At 36.5% G+C, this 15,945-nt stretch overlaps 1 protein-coding gene across 1 annotated transcript in view; it reads left to right on the top strand.

Moving 5' to 3' along the window:
- The window catches only part of stab1 (stabilin 1), a 78,253-nt gene extending 74,979 nt beyond the window's left edge, over positions 1-3,274 (top strand). The window contains exons 66-69 of the mRNA XM_060857611.1: positions 765-872; positions 1,333-1,488; positions 2,489-2,596; positions 2,715-3,274. Of these exons, the coding sequence (XP_060713594.1) occupies positions 765-872; positions 1,333-1,488; positions 2,489-2,596; positions 2,715-2,777 (435 nt within the window). The 3' untranslated portion in view covers positions 2,778-3,274. The remainder of the gene's footprint in view (positions 1-764; positions 873-1,332; positions 1,489-2,488; positions 2,597-2,714) is intronic.
- The last annotated feature ends 12,671 nt before the right edge of the window (positions 3,275-15,945 follow it).

The raw sequence follows: 15,945 nt of genomic DNA, 5'->3' as shown, positions 1-15,945 counted from the left end.
CTACTACTGAAAAAACAAAAAAAAATGTAGGTCTGCCTGATGTATAGCCAATGAAAATATATTACAATCTTTAGAATTTAGATTCTAAATTTAGAATCTCATTTTTCTTATTAAAAAAAACAACAATAAATAAATAAATAAATAAATAAATAAATAAATAAAAACATTGAGGAAGCATTTCTATGGGTGGAAGTTCCTTGTTAAAAAGAGAGGTCTGAAGAAAATGGACAGATTGGTTTGAGCTGCCAGGAAGGATATAGTATCTCAAATAACCACTCTTTACAGCCATGCTGAGCAGAAAACCATCTCAGCATGCACAAAATATCAATGTTTGAGGTAGACAGGCAACAACAGGTCACATTGGGTTCCATTCTTGACTAAGACTAACGATCTAGGTCTATTATCGGCACTGAGTCAACAAAACTGGACAGTTAATGAATAGAAAAAATGACTTGGTCATTTTCCAGCATGATGTTAAACATTGTGCTGCTGCCTGAATCAATAACTGCATAAATGAGGCGATGTACCAGTGTTTCAAATAAAGTGAGTGTACTGTATGTTCTCATGTTAAGAGCTGGTCTTTGTCCCACAAGCTTCCTATCTGACCTTCAGGCCCCCATGAATTTTAGTTGGGTTCTGCAGGAGTCCAATCACAATGCACAGCTGTAGTGTGAGGAAATTGGATAACCTGGATGAAAACCTAAAAAAACACTAAAAAACTGAAAGCTTTATGGTTATGGATTAATTCTGTTTTTTTTCTACAGGATTCTCCACCAGCAAAATTGGTCAATAAACGGATGATTTTAATTTGGGATATTCCAGCCACTAATGGTCTGATCCACATAATTGAGGGACCGATCAAAGCACCTCCTGTGAGTGTTCATATATTTTCTTTTAAAATGAGTTTTGGGCCAGCTATTCCAGATTTTATTGTCTATGAACTGTACAGTTATTCATTATGCAGATCCATGCAAAGCAACCTGCAAAGTGAGACAGAATCAAATTCAATCCCACAACTGAGCAGATATGGGTGAAGTGTTAAGGGCTATTAGTGATGTCCTTTACTCTTTAATGTGAAGATTTCATTAACATAAATACTAGTGGTTTTAAAACATTTGGAATAAAATGATCACATTTTACCACATGGATTTATAGATGGAATAATGATTATAATGATAGATAGATGATAGATGAAATATGATTATTTGAATCTCTCTTCATTTATCACATTATATTGGTTATTTATAAAGCCCATTTATAGTAATGGAAATAAATTGGTATTGGAATTTATTTATTTATTTATTTTTATTGGATGTTTTGATTTTTTTCCAGGTGACCCCTCCAACACCTTCAGCTGTCCACTCGCAGTCCAGCGCACCCACTGTGACTGCTGTATTGATCATTATTTTTATTGGAGGTGTTATTGCTGGTGTGGCATATTATTTCCTGAGACATAAGAATGATGCCTTTAGCTTCCAGTATTTTAAGGCAAGTGTGTTTCCATAAATGAATAAAGCAGATATCAAATACGTTATAAAAACAGTCTGAAGTAGTTTCCAGGGAAGACAAAATGAATGTTGTTGATTCAGTTGGATTTTATGCCATGCATATTTAAGGTTCATGAATAATATTTTAAATTTGTGTATATATTTAAGGAAAAATGGAGCTACAGAAACTTGCAGCTAAAATATCATTACATTTTTGGGGAATATATTGTTTCAGTATCCATAAGGTGCATCGGTGTAAATAATAATAATATGAATATTATTTACAATGTCTGAATTAATGAATGTTAACCAGATAATATTCAATCTTAATTCAGTTTCTTTCTTTTCAAGTCACATGTTACAGCCCAAACCCCTCACGATACTTTGTCATTAATAGAATGTACTAATCATGTAAGACAAGAAAGGTGCTTTTGCATAAAACTTATAATTAAGATATTAGACAGACACTGTAGGAGTGTTTATTGCTGGTTTATTGCTGTATTTCACATTTCTAAAGATCAACTGGCACTTCTGCTAAGTTAAAATGTGCTGAATTTCACAGTCCTGATTCAGCATTACTGTATATTTTGCATTGAAAAACTAGAACTGAAATAAAGAACAACACTTAAATTCTTAAGTTACTCAGTGGTGCTACATTCAACCCAGCTAACACAAATCACATCTGACTACATATAAACTGAGAAAGATGTTACGTTCAATGTTCTGGCATAAATATGCTTTTATTCATTACAGAATTGTACTTAGAAACCACAAATATGTCCACTATGTTGTTGTGTATCAAATTTTTTATTCTTTGATTATGATAGATGCCTGTCATGTGACTGGCCAACATCTGATAAGAGAAATCAAAAGGCTAAAATCAACATAAAAAGCCATGGCTGATAATATAACCTTTGATATGTTTTATTAGAAAAAGATGGTCAGATGTAGGATTTCTGTTAGATTGACTTAACTGTTTATTGTGCACTTTCTATTAACAGAATGATGATGAAGATGGTACGTCCACTAAGACCAGTGCCAATCCTGCTATTGTGTCCATCCCAAACCCTTTATACAGTGGATACAGGGCATTTGCTGAGCCATTTGGGGTATCTGCTCACACATCTTAGCACAGACTATTAAACATTTCATATAAAACACTTGATTTAAATGAAACATGAAGTTGATTAAGTTAGCCCTTACATTTGCATTTTTGTCTTTTTTTAGGAAGGAGAACAATGTGAATCACCTGCATCGGTTGCAGCAGACACACCAAACCTCTTGGACTAGCACTCAGAATTCCAATTTTTAAAATCAATGTTTTAATCAGAATTTGACAAACATTTCCTGTAAGCATGTTGTGTCTGGTATATAAGCCTTAACCTTTGCCCTTCAGCTATGTTCATTAATTAAGACACCCAAAGGTTGAAGATTTAGAACGATAGAGTTATATTACATTTAATCTGATGATCATGAGACCGAATACAGTGCAAGAACAGAGCTCAGTAGTTGATGGTTAAGCTTCTTACTCAATGGTTTCTCAGTCTTCAAACATTTTTCAAACTTTGTAAAGATTGTAAGATCTCAGCCAGTAAAAATGGTTTGAATCCAGAACCAAAAATCTGCTGCTTCCAATTATCACTGACTTTATTGGAATAGACTGGCATTATTAATAAATGGAATTATTTCATAGTCATAGAATTGTGTAAGTTATTTACAAAACTGCCAGTAATATAAAATGTCAATGCTTTAATGTTGTGATTCATTAAAAAAAAAAATCATTGCAATTAATCAGTTCACTGAATTGAATATTATTGCTACCAAAATTCTATTTAGAATGATCTCTTGTGTAGTGTAATTATTGGCTTACATTTATGGCATTTAGCAGACACCCTTATCCAGAGTGACTTACAACTGAGCAACTGAGGGTTAAGGGCCTTGCTCAGGGGCCCAGCAGTGGCAGCTTGGTGGACCTGGGGTTCGAACCCATGACCTTCCGATCAGTAGCCCAACACCTTAACCACTGAGCTACCACTTTCCATGGTAGCTGGTAGTGATGTCTTTGCTCTTGGCAGTAGGAATGTGGCCCACGTCTTAAAAAGGTTTGCTGGTTCCCAAGTCAAGTACTAGAACCATGTTGGACGTATGGTCTATAACATATTTTGGATTGGATTTCAACTCTCTGATCACTAGTGTCAATCCATACAACTAGACTGTACCATTACATTTTTAATATTCACTGCACCATTTGAAATGGAGGTTGTCACACTAACTCTGTATATAAATAGAAACAGAGGCTGCTATGTTGCATATGACTGACAAAATGAATAGAACCTTCTTCGGTTGCTGTAATAATAATTTGTCAATATACATTTGCGATGGTCACAAGAACACCATCGCCAAACATTATTATTTTAAGAACAAAGTGCCTTTAATATAACAAGGTTTCCCCTACAAAACTAGCCAGAATGTGTTTCTGAGGTTAACTTTAGAACTAATCCCGCTGTTTTGATAGTGTGTTTCGGGTGTTTCTGACTGGCAATATTAATAATCACCATTTGGCCATGTGTTACTTCATAACACTAACAGATTGCTGCCTGAAATACTTGGCTGATCCAAAATGTCACACTCCAGCTGTAATTTGAGAGCGTTAGCAGATTAGTTTGCCTGCTTGTGTATTCATTAGCATGTATCAGGGATAAAGCTTTTTGATGTTCATAAAAAAAAAAGATGCAGATAAATATAAAAACAGACTCGGGCATACTTGGACATCTGATGTAATTTACAGTAGTATATTTCCATTAGAATGATCCATTGTTTAAGGCTAGCATCTGCAGTCAGTAGGTTCTCAAAACTACGGTTCTTAAAACTACGGTTCTTAACCCTTAACTGCTCAGCTTTGTCCCCAGATGAATTTTTTGTAAGTCATTATGAATAAAATCTTCAAATGTCTGCAAAACATCTCTTAATCCAATTGAAGAATTAAAACAACAGACTCCAGTACACCTAGTGGTTTCTAATGTCCTGATTATCAAGAGTATCTAAATGCTGAAGCCACTGTTTAGCCTCATATTACACTTGTTACTTTACACTTGTTTTCGGACTTGCTTATCCGAACTATCTCGGGTCAATAGGCCTGTGCCTATCTCAGGCGTCATCAGGCATCAAGGCAGGATACACCCTGGACGGAGTGCCAACCCATCGCAGGGCACACACACACACTCTCATTCACTCACGCAATCACACACTACGGACAATTTTCCAGAGATGCCAATCAACCTACCATGCATGTCTTTGGACCGGGGGAGGAAACCGGAGTACCCGGAGGCACGAGGGGAACATGCAAACTCCACACACACACAAGGCGGAGGCAGGAATCGAACCCCCAACCCTGGAGGTGTGAGGTGAACATGCTAACCACTAAGCCACCGTGCCCCCTGTTCGAAACACATCTCACAAATAAAAAGCTCATCAGTGCATTACATCATAACACATATTCTACATGCCCTTCATCTCCATTGTACAGTGTACACCCAGTAAGTATTATTAGTAATCTGGACAAATAGTTGGTGTCCAGAATAACCAGAAAAAGAAAGATATTATAAAATATACACCTATGAAAATGGTCGGGAAAAGATGCAGGTGGTTGAAATCCTATCAAGATCTAATTAAAAAACAAGACACCTGAAACAGCTGAGAGTAAATGCATTCATTGCCTCATCGATGAAAAAGCCTTTTGTGTTTTGTATGAACTGTTACCATTCAACATAAATTCCATGTCATAACCTACAATTCAGGAGAAAAACCAGTTTACATTAGCCTTACACTCACGATCCGCTAATTATATTCTCTGCTAACTTCAGCCAAAAAGCTAAAAGCATTCATTAATGAAAAAGGTGTAATTAACACATCCTAATAAGCACAATGTAATCTGCATAATATTGATTGAGATTTCATGGTATATTATTCATATCTTGTTAGCATCCTCTAAGCAATGGTCTAGTTCTCCATTTACTGACGAACTGTTCTTTTAAGTAAACTGAACACAACTTTCTTGTAATTGGGTTGAATAAAAATCTCATTTGGTAGAAAGAGGGAAAACACTTTTGAGAAAAAGTGTATTTTTGGAAGCCAAAGCTCAAGATCGATTAATAGTGAAGCAGATTACATGCAGAAAGTGTAAGAGAAGGTGGATAGAAAGAGAAAAATGCACTCATTCCATCACCACATTCCCTTTTATCGACCTGCAAGGTCTGAAGCCCAGCTTTCAGCAGAATTAATTAACTTCATATGATTTTGGCATGTTTGCAATTTCTAGTTGCCATTTCTGTTGTATACTACATTACAGTGTGGTTTCCTGCAAATGCCTTCAATAGACAGTTATCCAAAATGAAATATATTGTTAACAAAAATAAATGTTAAATGGTCATCTGTCTAATCAGCATAGTCATTTGCTTAAAATGAATCAAATTTTGGGAATATTTGCAGTCTATCAGATTTATTCGGAGAGCATGCTAACATTTGGCTAGATGCAGACATACCCATTGGTGCAGACTTGCAACCTTCAGAATACTAGACAATGATAGCTTGCCAATGTTTCTGGATATAGGAACATTTTGCTTATGTTTAAATTCAAATGCTAATAAGTAAATGCTTATGCAAACATGTATTTGCAGTTTGTATCTTGCTGCGCACAGAAATGGAATTGCAAGTGAATTTGATTGATTACATGAGTGATTAATTTTGGACCATCAGAGAGCTAATGAAACTGAATACAGATGAGTTATCTTGATTTTCCTCTTCCAATAATGACAGATGGCCTGACCATGAAATAATCCTGCAAAGAAAAATCACAAAAATAAAATGACATTTGAAAATGAATAATAAACTATATGGGGATCAGTGGGTACATTACAAAAATCCCTAAAAATGCCATAGAGAATACAATGACTAAATATATAACTCATTTGTCATTATAAATGTTACACATAAAGATTAGCAAATCAGTGCAGGACACCCAATTTCACCTAATTTGAACTCGTAAAAAAGAAGCTCAGGGTCTTGATGCCAAATGTGCAACTGTTGAATTTAGGCCCAGAAGACCCTTATATTCAGTTTCAATATGGTTATTTTTCCAGGTGAAAATTTTCTTTGCAAAAACATCCAACTCCCTTCAGCTGTCTGCCACCGTTAGCTTCTGAGTTACGGTTTCTTTCCTGCACTCTCTTCAGTTAAATTTTTAATGCCGGCATAGTCTTAACTCTATTGTTTTAATCAGCATATTACATAATCAAAAATAAACACAATTCGTTCTCTAAAAGATTCTATAAACCCTATGGGAGACCATGCCAATTTCTGATCATACACCCTTAAAATATTTTTCAAATTTCATTCATCCCATTTAATATTTTATAGCCACTGTTTACCAGCTGTTGGAGAATTAAAGCTCTTTCCCCCTAGAATTGATTGGCATATTGCAGCCTTATTTAAAATGTTCAAGTTTTTGATTACTATTGAGGTTCATATTCTTAATGTAGTTATAATGCACCAGGAATATATGAAAAATCTATAACAAATTCCAAATTTATAACTAGTTTGTATATTATGTACATTTCGGTGAGAGGGGGTAAATGTTTCAAAAGAATAAGAAACGAAAACACGGTAGGTTTCCAATACCTTCAGTGATCCCTAATACCCCTAATAATGATGTGATTCTAACAAGAAAAAGAAACTTTTTCCTGTTAAAACCAAAAGGACGAACATTTCAGAATTGTACATTTAAGTATTAATTCCTAAAATGTTTCATTTTCTTTAAAGCAGTCCTTTATAAATGTTCTCTTTCGTAATTTGAACTAGTTTAGATTTGACCTGGTCTTAGAGTGATTCCAGACAGACGCTGTCTTACCTGTGGGTTTTTTTGTGAATTTTCTTGGCAGCAACTACTATAAGGGATAAGGGCTATCCTTTATAGAGTATGACTGCAGGGTAGATGTCTTTTTACACACATTAATACATATGATCTCACTCTGTCAAATTTAATACACTTTATAATGGTCCCTACAAGAAAGCTCCAGGCTTCTATTGTCAAACTACCTCCAAAAGTATTCGAACAGGAAATTTTTGCATGAAAGTTGTGAAAAAGAAAGAAGTCACTGGTGTACTAACTACCAGACACTGAACATGCCAGCCGAGGCAAAAACAAGAGCATTTGATTACAGAAACATTGTAAGAGCAGTAAAGAAAACCACAAAAACCGCAGTGACCACCACCACATGCCAATGATGAAGGTATCACAATCCACCATTCAAAAAAGAATGAGAAAAGAAATATAGAGGCCTTACATATAGATGAAAACTATTTCTCACTTCTCAGTAGGTTGGAATTCATAAAGAAATACAGACATCAGCTACAAAAGTTTGACCTTTTTCAAAAGTAAGACCTTTTACAAAAAAAAAAAAAAAAAAAAAAAAAAAAAAAAAAAAAAAAATCAGTTCTAGATCCAAAATATACAAGTTCTTCGGTCAAGCATGTTGGCGGTTGTGTCATAGTTTAGGTTCGCATGGCTGCTTCTGGAAATGGTTTACAATTTTTTATTAATAATATAACCTATGATAGTAACTGTATGAATTCAGGGGTCTATAGACTGAATGTCTTCCAGTTTACAGAGAAATGCATACAATCTTATTGGGAGGAACTTCATCATGTAGAAAGACAATGAAACAAAACACACTCCCAACAAATGAAACAACTTTAACTGGGAAAATGTGGATGGTTTTCGGCTGGCTCAATCACCATACCTTAACCCAACTGCGTTTCACTGCATGAAGAAGAGAACACATTAATAATGTGTTCATCAGTTACAAAATATGAAACTGTCTTCTTAATGTCTTCAATGGATTCAGGTGCTTGACCTTTATTCTGTGAGGATAAAGGATTATACAAAAGTAATTTTAACACTCAACACCTGTTTAATTTCCTTTGGATGGCTCCTTCAATATTTTGAGTTAGGCAGCTTCATTTTACACCCCATTACAAGTTGTTGATTAAAACTGTCAAAGACGCTCCCTAGGGTTTTAGGGAAATGCATCATTTTAATTAGACCTAGGATCTGGCTGGACTATTTTTTACTAGTCATTTTTACTGAATGTTTGATGCCATTGCTGGGGACCTTCATCTAGAATTACAAATAGAAATACAAATAGAAAATTGAGTTATCCAGTAAATAAGATAAATCGGGTAAGGACAGAGAAAAAATGATTTCATTTGGGTCAACTTCACTAGTTTGGATTGGAAGGGTGCACATTGGAAGGTGCACAACATTGCACAATGCAAAAATGAAGCACTTCCCATTTGTTGGTACAACACTGTTCTGATTTTCGTTTCTATAAAGTTTTTTTTTTTAAATTGATGACAGACATCTTCTTGCTTTGTATGGCAGCCATTGTTGATACTAAATACTGAGAACTACTTTATTACTCATAGTATTTTGAAGACATTTTGCCAGCTTACACAGTTATCAGAGGAACCAGAAACCTACAGTTTCGTGTAGCAGAATATTCTTTAATCCGCTCAGCCAAATTACAGATCTAGACACAGGCCATTAAATGAGGATCAGATTAAATATGGAGTTTTATATGTGGAACCTGTTTGTGATAGCTGGTGAATTTTTTTAGGGCTTTAGGACCCAGTGGTAGACAAGAAGTCAATAAATTCTATTCAGCCACGTTCTCGCGTTCTCATCCACAAATCCCTTCCCCCAGTTCTTCTGCATTTTCCCCCAAAGCACAGGAAATCCCCCAGATGAATCAACGCTGAGGAGCCAAATATTAAGCCAGCAATTCCAACAGCTTTTGGTTTACACAAGCACACTACAATCACACTGTTTTCGGCCCTGTGAAGGATTAATGATGTGTGATGAAAACAGTTACTAACAAAAATGGTGTAAAGAATTTAGACAACAAGCAAAGCATTGAAACTATTTAAGATCATACCTTCAATGCAGTTCAATGCAGCTTCTCTAGGTTAGAGATTCAAGTAATTACCCAAGAAATGTATATGCTAATAGGAAAAACATATCTAATATTGCTATAGTTATAAGTAGATAGATAGATAAGATAGACAAGATACTATATTGTCATTGTATACAACTCGCAGAAAGGAATTTAAACAAAGAAAAAATAAAGAATATACTGTAATATATATATATATAACATTAGAGTCATATTATATAAAGGGGTGATTGAGGGGTGATTGTAGATACAGGAAATGAAGCTGCACTTCATTCTATTTGCATGGGACTTGATGGCCTGTATCTTTTTCAAGATGGCAAGGGGACAAACATTCTGTGTCCTGAGTGGGTGGAGTCTTTAATGACATAATGCCTTTGTGTTTAGTCAGTATGTGTATCCAGATGTACCTAGATACACATGTATCCTGGATACACACATGTAGTCACTTGTGTGTATCCAGATTTGGGAGCTTTTGATTTGCGCTGCTGTTTTAACTACAAGTCTTTGTTTTTTCCCCTGTGAAGTTAATATAAACCATTCTAAGATATGGTATGGTTCTGTGGTAGAAATTCATAATGCAGCTGTGCAGGTAGTCTGACCTATTTAAGTTTTTGCAGAAAAAATATTTGTTGTGCTTTCTTCACCAGGTAGGAGGTGTTGACAGACCATGTGGCATCTTTTGTCATGTATACTTCAAGGAACCTTAAGTTGGTCACAGTCTCCACTTCCTCTTCATTTCTATTAGATGATATTTGAAGAGGGAGTTGGGTGGTCTTGCTAAATCTCATGAAAACTGAAATGATCTCCTTGGTTTTAGGGCATAGGGTTAGGGTTAGTTTTGAATACATAGTCAGAGAGGAAATTATGACGAAATTTCACATCGCATGGAATAGTCTTTGCATAGTCTGCATGAATAAACATGCACCTTATATGCAACGGTGTGATTGTACTTAGCCCCCAGTTCCTTTTTGTCTTACGCAACTTTATGTAGCACAAAGGTCCTGGGGGAATGTCGTTTCATTTCACTATTTACTGCATCAGCTATATATGGTTGAAATGATAATAAAAAAATTCTTGACTTTGATTCATTTCACCATTGGTGTAAAGCCTTCATTCACACTAGTTGGAACTGTATAACAGAACTAGAAGACCAATTACTTACATTTCAGTAATGATGAAATAAAGTGAAAAATCCATATAACTGGCCCCAGTAAAATGGGCTACTTGCACTCCAGTGACATTTAAGATGACAAGCTGAATTATAATGGTTATAATGCTTAAGTGTTTGTGCAAGTAGCCTACTCTTCTAACAAATCCTGACATTTTTCCAATTCTGTACTAAACAGTTTTTTCTTAGGGTTCGGTTCTTCAGACTTTTTCTGGATTTTAGAACACAAGTATATATTTTATAAAATAGACGGGTTCAGTTTGAAGCCACTGTAAAATTCTTTACATAAGCAAACATGTGACATCATCACAATAATTGATTTCTGCATTATTGGGTCAGGTTTAAACCAGTAAACCATTACATTTGTGTTATTGTTCTACCCATAGAATATCCCTATATATCCCATGTTAGGCAGTTCTCTGCAATCAAACCAAAGACTAAGTGTGTTCAATTGTTTATTGTGAATATTCTTAATAATAAATGTATTTTTTTAATTAAACACAATTACATTTTGTTTTAGTGGACCATATTACGTGCATAATTAACACTCCTGTGCAGACAGGTTTTTTAAGGCTTGGATTACTGATTTTTGTTATAAAACATTTATGCTACTGCCAATTACTTAGAACTGTGTAGCTTTTGTTTGCAAGATTATAACTGTATACTACAACAGTAAAGAAAATAATAATAAAAAAAGGCTTCACAAAACCTTATAAAGACAAATAACTATTGAAGATGCCTTGAAGAAGCCCTTATATGTACAGATGTTTGGTCACTTCCTGTTCAAAACAGAAATATTTAAATGTCATTTCTTTGTAACATCTAGCCATTCAGGATCTCTGGTGTTAAAATGGCCAGGCCAAAGTTCAGACCTCAACCCATTGAAATGCTGTGATGTTTCTTTAGAGAGCTGTGCATAAATGAATGCCTATAAGCATCACTGAACTGAAGAGTGCTCCAAAACAATGTGAAAGACATAACATTTTGAGTCTTAGTTAGACTACATTAGATAATTTTGTTCATAATTTATTTAGAAACAACTAACAACTTCATTACTCCAATGATGAAGATGGTTCTTTATGTTATTAATTTATATGCTTTAATTATTTTTTTTTACCTGACTTCTAAAGGTTGGTGTACATTTTTTGGGAAAAATGTTATGATTTTGTCACCTGGGGTTATTTGTTTGTTTATGGTGATGACCACAGTTGTTATTGAGGCTTGAATTGAGCAATGTGTCAATTAACCTATGTACAGTATCTCACAGAAGTGAGTACACCCCTCACATTTTTGTGAATACTTTATTATATATTTTCATGTGACAACACTGAAGAAATGACACCTTGCTACAATGTAAAGTAGTGAGTGTACAGTTTGTATAACAGTGTAAATTTGCTGTCCCCTTAAAATAACTAATATATATATATAACTATAAAATATCTAAACTGCTGGCCACAAAAGTGAAAATGTCCAAATTGGGCCCAAAGTGTCAATTGTGTGGCCACCATTATTTTCAGGCACTGCCTTAACCCTCTTGGGCATGGAGCTCACCAGAGCGTCACAGGTTGCCACTGGAGTCCTCTTCCACTCCTCCATGATGACATCACAGTGACCTTGCCCTCATCCACCTTCCGTTTGAGGATGTCTCACAGATGCTCAATAGGGTTTAGGTCTGGAGATATGCTTGGTCAGTCTATCACCTTTACCCTCAGCTTCTTTAGCAAGGCAGTGATCATCTTGGAGGTGTGTTTGGGGTCGTTATTATGTTGGAATACTGCCCTGCGGCTCAGTCTCAGAAGTGAGGAGATCATGCTCTGCTTCAGTACGTCACAGTACGTGTTGGCATTCATGGTTCCCTCAATGAACTGTAGCTCCCCAGTGCCGGCAGACCTTATGCAGCCCCAGACCATGACACTCCCACCACCATGCTTGACTGTAGGCAAAACACACTTTTCTTTGTACTCCTCACCTGTTTGCCACCACATACGCTTGACACCATCTGAACCGAATAAGTTTATCTTGGTCTCATCAGACCACAGGATATGGTTCCAGTAAACCATGTCCTTAGTCTGCTTGACTCCAGCAAACTGTTTGCGGGTTTTCTTGTGCATCATCTTTAGAAAAGGCTTCCTTCTGGGACGACAGTCATGCAGACCCATTTGATGCAGTGTGCTGCGTATGGTCTGAACACTTCCAGGACACTCGGTTTGAGGTGCAGAACAACATAGCAAATAGGAAGACCATCCCTCCCCCCAACGATCAGGTACTCTGTCTATCCATGGCCGAGGTGAGGAGAACTCTATGCAGAGTTATCCCACGGAAGGCTGCTAGACCAGAAAACATTCCTTGCAGGATGCTCAGGGATGTCTTCACTGACATCTTCAACATTTCCCTAAGCCACCATCGTTCCCATGCCGAAGAAGTCTAGTGTCCTGCCTCAATGAATATCGTCCTGTTGCACTCACACTCATTATCTTCCTCCCCCATCCTATGTTTTACAGAGGGACCACTGAGCATCCTGAACAGCTGCATCACTGTCTGGTTTGGGAATTGCACCATCTCAGATTTCAGCAGATCTTAAGGACAACTGAGATTATCAATGGAGTCTCTTTTCACACTTACACCACACGCTGCATCCGCAAAGCCAACAGCATTGTGAGTGACCCCACATACACCACACACACTCATCTTTCTCCTGCCATTTGGAAAAATGTACCAAAGCATTCAGGCACAGACTGTGTAACAGTTTCTTTCCACAAGCCATCAGACTCCAACAACCGAATTGAACTGTACCGAGCACAATAAACACACACGCATTGTGTAGACTGCACCAAATACACACACTTCCAATGTACATCCATGTCTACAGCACCACCCATATCAAACTGTTTACATACAGTTTTGCACACTGTATTTACGATCTTTTCACAATTAATTGCAATACCTCATATAACTGCTGCTATTAAGTGTTCATTCCAGTATTTTTGCTGTGCTTAATGTAGGACTTACATTGTGCTGTCTTTGTTCTGTGTAGCACTATGGTCCTGTGGAAAACTTCTCATTTCACTATGTACTGCATCAGCTATGTATATGTGGTTGATTTTTTGACTTGAAATGCACTTACACCTGCCTTCTGCCATTCCTGAGTAAGCTCTGCACTGGTGGTGCCGCTATCCCATAGATGACTAAACTTTAGAAGACATTTCTGTTGCTTTTCTGGGCACCCTGAAGCCTTCTTCACAACAACTGACCTCTCTGAATCACTGACATGATCTCAGCTGGTTCTTTTGTGACTGGGCTAAAATGCAGTGAAAACTTTTTTGGGTGTCATTCTCAAAATTTTTTAGCCACGGCTGTACTGCATGGCACTACCACACTACGGACATTACAGCAATATTACAGTGCAGCGACTCAACTGTGTTTCTTGGCAGGTGCAAGGATACCAGAGAATTTTAAATATAACCATAAATACTTGAAAATGTGACCTGCCACACAGTCTAAGAATAATTATATATTTCAGTTGTTTATATATAGGGGGACACAGTGGCTTAGTAGTTAGCACGGTCGCCTCACACCTCCAGGGTTGGGGGTTCGATTCCCGCCTCCGCCTTGTGTGTGTGGAGTTTTCATTTTCTCCCTGTGCCTTGGGGGTTTCCTCAGGGTACTCCGGTTTCCTTCTCTGGTCCAAAGACATGCATGGTAGGTTGATTGGTATCTCTGGAAAATTGTCCGTAGTGTGTGATTGCGTGAGTGAATGAGAGTGTGTGTGTGTGCCCTGTGATGGGTTGGCACTCCGTCCAGGGTGTATCCTGCCTTGATGCCAGATGACGCCTGAGATAGGCACAGGCTCCCCGTGACCCGAGGTAGTTCAGATAAGCGGTAGAAAGTGAGTGAGTGAGTGTTTATATATAAATATTTTATATATATTTTTATATAATATAACAGCAAATATTCAACAGAGCTTACTATAGTGACAAATATACATTCAGAATTGCTGAAATCGCCAACATTTTACACACTGACCTGAAACACAGCTGCCAGTTTACCTGTAAACTGAAGTATACCTACACCATATAAAGTTGGTTTCCAAGAGGATACATTACCATTAGTGATTAACATGCATACTACGCAATTGTTGTTTTTTGTTAGTAGGGTTGCAAAATTCCGGGAATTTTCAAGGCTGGAAACTTTCCATGGGAATTAACGGGAATATATGGGAATAAACTGGGAATTTTAAACAAATGCAGAGTTGCCTATAACAAGGAACTTAAATGTAGTTAAAAAAAATCTTGCAGCATAATTGTGTTTAAAACAACAAGATTTAATGCAATTTAAGTTGAATTTGTACCCTGCATTCTTCGGTCACTTGCACACAGCACACTGCTTACTGGATGGCCATTGAGGCCAAACCCCCTGCATGTACTTGCATTCTTCTATAACATGCACAGTAACACTTTATTTTAGGGTCATTTAACTAGTTGCTTATTAGCATGAATATTAATAGAATATTGGCTATTTATTAGTACTTATTAAGCACATATTAATGCCATATTCTGCATTACCTTATTCTATGGTACCCAATACCTAACCTTAATAACTACCTTACTAACTCTTAATAAGCAGTAAATTAGGAGTGTTACCACATGCACAGATAATTTGATGACCCCCTCACACACTCACTCCCCCCTGAAATAAAATAAAATCCTCCATATATCACTTAAGGGGGGGTTCACCTCCATTTTTCAGGCCTTGACTACCACAGAAGCAGAGACCTAATAAGCTTGAGGAAAAATGCTTCATTTTGATTGGGACTTTTTTAGAAGGGGAAGGGTGGGGGATGCTTTCATGTTACAGCAATCATAGGGAAATATGTTTATTACAATTAAGTTTATGATGTTTATTGCGAGCATAATAATGTTTATTATGATTTTGTGTTACTCAATGAAAGAATCAGTTAAAGCTCTACTTACAATTAAATCAGTCAAGAGGTCATTTTTAAAATTTGTATTACCTTGCATGAATGTCTGCTTATGACCAAACAAAATGTTTATTTATGGTTGTAAATGATATAGTTTATATACATTTCCCTATATTTCCAAATAATTCCCATAAATTCCTGTAAATTCCCGTAAATTTCCATAAATTCCGGTAAAGTTTCCAATTTGGAATATTCCCAAAATTCCCCAGTTTAAGTTCCCGTGGAAAGTTTCTGGAAATTTACTGTAAACTTTCCGCCCCGTTGCAACCCTATTTGCTAGTTATTCAAATGGTAAAGAAATGA

The sequence above is a fragment of the Tachysurus vachellii genome, chromosome 22 (genome assembly GCF_030014155.1).
Source record: "Tachysurus vachellii isolate PV-2020 chromosome 22, HZAU_Pvac_v1, whole genome shotgun sequence".
NCBI classification, from domain to species: Eukaryota; Metazoa; Chordata; class Actinopteri; order Siluriformes; family Bagridae; genus Tachysurus; species Tachysurus vachellii.
Note: the sequence above shows the minus strand (reverse complement) of the source record. Positions and strands in the feature narration are given on the sequence as shown.